Source organism: Triticum dicoccoides, chromosome 2A, assembly GCF_002162155.2.
Source record: "Triticum dicoccoides isolate Atlit2015 ecotype Zavitan chromosome 2A, WEW_v2.0, whole genome shotgun sequence".
Taxonomy (NCBI): Eukaryota; Viridiplantae; Streptophyta; class Magnoliopsida; order Poales; family Poaceae; genus Triticum; species Triticum dicoccoides.
In genome coordinates, this window is record NC_041382.1 from 733,095,103 (window position 1) to 733,102,309 (window position 7,207).

General features: G+C 42.8%; 2 protein-coding genes across 2 annotated transcripts; both read left to right on the top strand.

Moving 5' to 3' along the window:
• Positions 1-652: 652 nt before the first annotated feature.
• On the top strand, positions 653-1,598 carry LOC119358242. The gene is made up of 2 exons (XM_037624889.1): positions 653-811; positions 894-1,598. The coding sequence occupies exons 1-2, from the start codon at positions 653-655 to the stop codon at positions 1,596-1,598; spliced, it is 864 nt and encodes a 287-aa protein (XP_037480786.1).
• A 1,114-nt stretch (positions 1,599-2,712) lies between these two features.
• Positions 2,713-7,207, top strand: LOC119356749. The gene is made up of 5 exons (XM_037623730.1): positions 2,713-3,800; positions 3,995-4,221; positions 4,309-5,851; positions 6,056-6,288; positions 6,372-7,207. The coding sequence occupies exons 1-5, from the start codon at positions 2,960-2,962 to the stop codon at positions 7,032-7,034; spliced, it is 3,507 nt and encodes a 1,168-aa protein (XP_037479627.1). The 5' UTR covers positions 2,713-2,959; the 3' UTR covers positions 7,035-7,207.

A 7,207-nucleotide genomic window follows, 5' to 3' on the forward strand; every position in this document is an offset into this window, starting at 1 on the left:
TTCAAATGTTTCAGACTTATGTTTCATCAAGTAGATATACCCATATCTGCTCAATTCATCTGTGATGGTCAGAAAATAATGATACCCGCCACGAGCCTCAACACTCATCGGATTGCATACATCAGTATGTATTATTTCCAATAAGTCAGTTTCTTGCTCCATTGTTCCGGAGAACGGAGTCTTAGTCATCTTGCCCATGAGGCATGGTTCGCAAGTACCGAGTGATTCATAATCAAGTGATTCCAAAAGTCCATCAGTATGGAGTTTCTTCATGCGCTTTACACCAATATGACCTAAAATGGCAGTGCCACAAATAAGTTGCACTATCATTATTAGCTTTGCATCTTTTGGCTTTAATATTATGAATATGTGTATCACTACGATCGAGATCCAACAAACCATTTTCATTGGGTGTATGACCATAGAAGGTTTTATTCATGTAAACATAACAACAATTATTCTCTAATTTAAATGAATAACCGTTTGCAATAAACATGATCAAATCATATTCATGCTCAACGCAAACACCAAATAACACTTATTTAGGTTCAACACTAATCCCGAAAGTATAGGGAGTGTGCGTTGATGATCATATCAATCTTGGAACTACTTTGAACACACATCGTCACTGGGTGCTGAAGTCGGGAGGACCATGCAGGTTTACTCCATTAAAGTCGCAGAAAGAGAAGGCTTCACCCTCGAGTGGCCACTGAAGGTATATGGTGTAGTTGCTGCCCGAGATTCTGTGGAATATCGTCACAATCTTCTCTTCTATTGCACTAGGGATGACTGCCAAATCCTGACAAAACAGGTATGCATGGATATTTTCCTATTATTTTTCTTATTGTTCGCATCTTTGTTGGCAAGTTAATGGTGAACAATGATGCTTGCAGGATCCTTTTTTGCACTTGACTGTCCCTTCTCGTGCAATTATGTCTGGGGGCATAATGGAACCCACAGTTACGATTGAAGTCCACCTAAAACTTAAGGGCACGGTGGAGTCTAAAGATAGAACATTGATCGGTAAAGCCTTTTTTTATGATGAAAAAGATCTTGATAGTGGTGATATTATTTCCACCCGTGTCCTTCAGGGCCTTTGTGAAATAGAGTTATGCTGTGAGCAGCTTGAACATTCACACCAAGCCACTATCCTCGGTGTCCGTGTTGTACGGGGCTCATTGCCTTGTGGCAATGGCATCAAGATAGTTTGCTCCGCACTACCTGAGGACAAAACCGAAGGCGGTGGTAAGCGCCCAGCTGGGTGTATTTTGCTGCTTGATTCACAAGCTGGAGATATGCGTGTGGGTGAAGAGGGTTATCTAGATCTGTTGAGGCAAGTTGTATCTGTAAAATCAAGAGGAAGGCTTGAAATTCTCATGAAGGCTGGAGAAATCAGTGGAAGTGTCGTCTTCCCAACCAAATTCAGCGACATAAGTCGAGAAAGTTGCGAGCTTGGTAGTTGTGAAGTGGAGATAACCGTTGCTTGGTCCTTGCTCGTTGAAAAGCAGTATGAAATCTCGGTGATGGGAGCTATACACCCTTACGCATGGGAATCAATTCCACGTAGGCCGATCATGAAGCTTGTTGACGCTTGTTGAAGAGGTTCACTTAGTGAAGATGGCATTCTAGCTAGTTGTACTTCTTAGTGTAATAGTAATCCGAAAAGGTATATATGGGCAACACAAGGCAACGTCAGATGCTGGTTCAGTTTCTCCCTCAAAAAAAAGAAAAAAAATATGTTGGTTCAGTTTCTGAATGTATTTTTTGGCAAAGCAGAGATGATCACCGTGCAAGCTGATAGTACAAGCAGTATAATCCTGGATGCGATTCGAGTTTGACAGGAAGAATAGGGACCATGAAAAACACCCACACGCAATTTTTGTTTGTAAACTACATGATTTTAGTACATTGGACAATATTATTGTAAAATGTCAAGAACATTTTTCTAACACGTGATGACAGTTTTTTCATGTCTGAACATTTCTTCAAATGAATGTTAAACATATTTAAAATACACGTAACATATCTTGAATGGTATGAGACCTTTTATATATTTGTCGGACTACTTTTACATATTAACATTTTCTGGGTTCCCTAGATGGTCCCAAGCCGGTTTTGGGAACTTTTCAAAAGGTTCCTAGCGGTTTTTCGGTCTTTTATTTTTGGTTTTGGTTGGTTTACATTTGTTCTGTTTTGTATTTTTCTTTCACTTTTTAATTTATTCATTTTCCTTGTTTTTTACTCAAAGTTTGTCAAAATCATTAAAGAAATTCAAAATGTCAAAAATTATTCGGTTTTGCAAAATGTTTGGGATTTAAAATTTGTTCATGTTTTCCAAAAAAAATCATGTTTTCAGATTTTGTTTGCATTTCGTAAATTAATCAAAATTTCAACAAATTTTCGCTATCGTAAATAAATGTTCATTTTTTTCAAGAAATATTCATTTTTATAAAAAAATCGGGATTTAATTTTTTCCTCCATTTTTTACAGCATTTTAGAAATGTTCGTTATTGAATTTGCTAACATTTTCCAAATTCGTGATCTTATTCTTTTAGGTGAATTCGTGATCTTATTTTGAAATGACGACAGTGATACTGGGCTGGGCTGCCGGGAAGGTCCGTCTCGATCTACTGGGCCTGGCTACGCCTGAGAGAAAATATATGGGCGCACGCCCGTCTGCACCGTATCTTGAAAACCCTATGCTGGGGGATCTTTGCTTTCCCCCGAACAAAAAAACGAGAGCGGCGGCGGCGCACAGTGGTGAGGAGGTGAGATGGACACCGCAGGGAGTTCGATGGGAAGGAGTGGCGAGTCCATGTTTACCGAGGAGCTCTATCAGGCTGGAATCTGCATGCGGGAGAGCATCCGATGAATCGAGGCCCAGGACCAGGAGGCCAGGATCGAGGAGATTGCACATAGCGACTCTGGCTATGATAATCTTCCGGATTTCAGAGTGGATATGGCCGTCTTGACGGACAGGATCTTTCAATTGTGGCACAGGATGGGCGCGATGCAGAGCGCCGGTTGGATCGGCAATGAAGGGGAATCGATGGAGACCCAGAGCAAGATTGGCGACGGCGGAGAGATGGAAGCCGGAGGGAAGTCGTCGGAGAGAAGCAGGAGTGCCGGATCCCTAGAGCTCAAGAATCTGCTCTACCGTGCCGGAATCCTCACCGGTGGAGAGATAGGCGGAGACACAGAAATCGAGGAGCTGTTTGATCTGTTTGCAAATGAGGCCAATGAGTGGATCGTTGGCCAGGCAGACAGTCAACTCCGATGGGAAACTGTGCAAGAATTGACAGTCCAAATCCTGTTGAAATTTGAAGAAGTGGTGGGTGCTGACATTCTTAAGGTATTTGAAGAAAAAACCATCAGGGAGGAGGCAATGGCAGTGCTTAGGTTCGGCTTCAGACTGTCGTTGTTTTCCGAGCAGATCGATGAGCTGAGGCATGAGATGTGTAACATTTTGAGATCGTTCTCCCCAGAAAACAAAGATATAAGGAGCACCATGAAGAAGTTTATTTCTGAGCCATATCTATCTCGTATCTCCAAATTGCAATTGATCTCTGAACGTATTAGCATGCTCCAGCAAATGGACCCAGCCTTCGACTTCAAAGTGAAATCAACAATTATCAAGTTGAAATCAGAATCTTTCTTGTCAGCAATGAAGGAGTTGGAGAACGACAGCCCCAGGGAAGGCCAAGAACACTCCATGGAGATGGAGGAGAAGAAATTCGCTGCATACTGTCTGTACTGGGAACGCATATGGGGCAAGGATGGCCACAGCTTCGAAAACCAGAGTGAGTAAACATGCATGCATGCTAGTTACCCGATGGTAGTTATTTGACATACTGCATGTCTCAAGGAAGCTGATTCCTTCCAAATTGGAATTTAGTCCACTTTATTATGTAACCAGATTGATTCGGATATACTCTTCTTGAATAGACTAGTTACTTCATGTTAGATCTCTAACTCGTACTTAACTTGCATGCAGCGTTATTGAGCCCCATGCAATTTACGCATTGCACACCAGGCCACATTCCAACTGAAGCTGTCGCTGGGAGTACCTTACAAATCTACTCCATCAAAGTATCACTAGTAAAACCCGATTTTTTGCCACTGCCGGTGTATGGAGTGGTTGCAGTCCGTGATGCTGTGGACCGTCGTCGCAACCCTCTATTCCTCTGTTCAAGAGAGCACTGCCAAATCCTCGAAGAAAATGTATGTATGGTATTTTTGTGTTCTTGATCTTTTGCTTGTTGCCTGCATCCTTGTTGAACAGTCAATGGCAAATGATGATGCCTGCAGGATTCTTTCTTGCACTTGACGGGCCCGGTTCGTGCAATTGTCTCGATGGATACTATTTACATTGAAATCCAATTAATAGTAAAGGGCACAAAAAAATCGGAAGATACACCATTGATCAGTACATTTGGCTTTTACAATGCTGACAATTCCGGTACCTATCTTGCCAAAAATGACTTTTGCAAAGTGGAGTTGTGCTGTGAGCAACTTAAACAGTCGGTCCAGGCCACTATCTTGAGTGTGGCTGTTACACCAAAACAGGAATCGTTGCCTTTTCTACATGGTGGTGGAGTTGTTTGCTATTCATTGCCTCAGGAGGGTAGTGAAGATATCGCTGAGCAAGCATCATGTAGGCAAGTTTGGCTGCTTGATTCAAAATGTGGAAGAATGCCTATGACTGAAAATGGCTACCTTGATCTGGCAAGGAATGTAGTTTCTGTGGAATTAAATGGAAAGCTGCAGGTCCTCATAATGGACGATTCACAGACTGAGATTGCTGCTAAATTCGTCCTTGAATCTGAAAAATACAACACAAGTGAATGTGAATGCTCCCTTGCTGATGGCTCTAAGGTTGAGATTACTGTTGCTTGGTCCCTCGTTCACTCAAAGATGCTACAGTCAGATGACAGTGGGATGGCGACCACAGGGAATTTGAAGGGAAGAAGTGGCGAGCCCATTTTAAGCGAGGAGCTCTGCCAGGCTGCAATCTTCATGCAGAAGAGTATCTGCTGGATCCAGGCCCAGGAGAAGAAGATGGTGGAGATTGGATATTACGGCTCTGCGGAATACAAGAATCTTCAGGTGTTGAAATTGGATATGTATGAGCTGTCGAATAAGATCTTTGGTCTTTTCAATTATGAGACCCAGAAGAGGATCCGCGCGATGCAGAATGCCTGTTGGATCAGCAATAAAGGGAAATTGACAGATACCCAGAGCAAAATTGGCGATGGCATTGAGATGGATACTGGAGGGAAGTCGTCGAAGGGAAGCAGTGGCGAGTTTAAATTGGCGAGCATTGGCAATGAAGGCATAATGGTACAGACACAGAGCAAGATTGGTGACGGTGGCAAATCAGTCTCCAAGCAGTTCAATGAGCTGCCGGTCAATAACTCAATCCCCATAGCTGAATCTGTCAGAAACAAGATTGAGGAGGCAGAGGCAGAGACTGTTAGGGCTGAGGTGGTGCCGAGGGTCAGCTTCAAATTAGCTCTGCTCTCCCGGCAGTTTGATGATCTGTGGGACAACATGTGCCAGCTAGTCTCAACAGAACCAAAATTTCTAGCGATATGCATGCTTATTCGGGAGCCCTTCGCACACTATTGCTCCACATTGAAGTTTATCTCTGCAGTTTTTGACCGGCTTGGTCAATGGGTGCCAGATTTCAGAGAGGGATTGGAATTGATAAAGTTAAACCTGGACAGGGATAAGGATGTGGAAGTTGAGGATGTGTATGAGGCGACGAAGGTGGCTGAGGAGTATTATTTCAATGCTTACCGTAGAGATTGGGAATGTAGGCGCAGCAACTTTGGCAGCTTCGAAGACCCAAGTGAGTAAATGTGCTAGTGATATGGTTTTTGTTAGTTCCTTTTCTTCTTCCATTTACTGCATGTCTCAAGCAAGCTAATTCATTCTGTTAGCATAGTGATTTACTTTAATCATTGATTCTTCTTTATTCATAATGGACAGCAAAAGCAATCTTTAGGTAGTTCACGTTAGATTTCTAACACATACTTAACTTGGTTGCATGCAGCATTATTGAGCCCTATGTACTTTACCCAAATCATACCAGGCCACACCGAAGTGGGTGCTGAACTCGGGAGGACCATGCAGGTCTACTCTATTAAAGTTGCAGAAAGAGAAGGCTTCACCCTTGAGTGGCCACTGAAGGTATACGGTGTAGTCGCTGCCCGAGATGTTGTGGACTATCGTCGCAACCTTCTCTTCCTTCGCACTAGGGATGACTGCCAAATCCTCACGACAGAGGTATGCATGGGTATTTTTCCTGTTCTTTCTCTTATTGTTTGCATCTTTGTTTACATGCTAATGGTGAATAATGATGCTTGCAGTATCCTTTCTTGCACTTGACTGGCCCGTCTCGTGCAATTATGTCCAAGGACACTGTTACAATTGAAGTTCATCTAAAGTTAAAGGGCACAGTGGAATCTAAAGATACCACATTGATCAGTAAAGCCTTTGATGATTATGACGGTGTTTCTACGTGTCTCCTCCGTGGCCTTTGTGACATTGATTTATGCTATGATCATCTTGAACAATCACACCAAGCCACTATCCTCGGTGTCCGTGTTGTTAAGGGCTCATTGCCTTGTGACAATGGCATCAAAGTCATTTGCTCCACGCTACCTGGGGACAAAACTGAAGGCAGTGGCTCTGGGCATGTTTTGCTGCTTGATTCACAAGCTGGAAAAATGCCTATGAGTAAAGAGGGTTATCTAGATCTGTCGAGACAGGTTGTATCTGTAAAATCAAGAGGGAGCCTGGAAATTCTCATGCAGGCTGGAGGAATCAGTCAAAGTGTCGTCTTTCCAACCAAATTCAGCAACGTAAGTCGAAAAAGTTGTAAGCTTGGTGATTGTGAAGTGCAGATAACTGTTGCTTGGTCCTTACTCATTGAAAGCCAGCATGATATCTCGGTGAATGGATCTGTACACCCTTACGCATGGGAATCAATTCCACGTATGCCCATCATGAAGCTTGCTGACGCTTGTTGATATCATGTGAACTGTTGCCTGGTGAAGTTGTCTGCTACTTCTAGCTTATTGTGTGTGCTAATTGTTCCTACCACTATGATACAAGGCATTCTTCTCTGATAACTTTGGTCTTGTGTCTATGCTAATTGTTCCTGTACTATTATGATGTAGTATAAGACAAGGTCTATATTTCA

Coding starts and splice junctions, on each gene's coding strand:
- LOC119358242 (XM_037624889.1), top strand. CDS start 653: ATGCAGGTTTACTCCATTAAAGTCGCAGAAAGAGAAGGCTTCACCCTC. Junction 812..893: donor GCCAAATCCTGACAAAACAG/GTATGCATGGAT, acceptor TGATGCTTGCAG/GATCCTTTTTTGCACTTGAC.
- LOC119356749 (XM_037623730.1), top strand. CDS start 2,960: ATGGCCGTCTTGACGGACAGGATCTTTCAATTGTGGCACAGGATGGGC. Junction 3,801..3,994: donor CCACAGCTTCGAAAACCAGA/GTGAGTAAACAT, acceptor ACTTGCATGCAG/CGTTATTGAGCCCCATGCAA. Junction 6,289..6,371: donor GCCAAATCCTCACGACAGAG/GTATGCATGGGT, acceptor TGATGCTTGCAG/TATCCTTTCTTGCACTTGAC.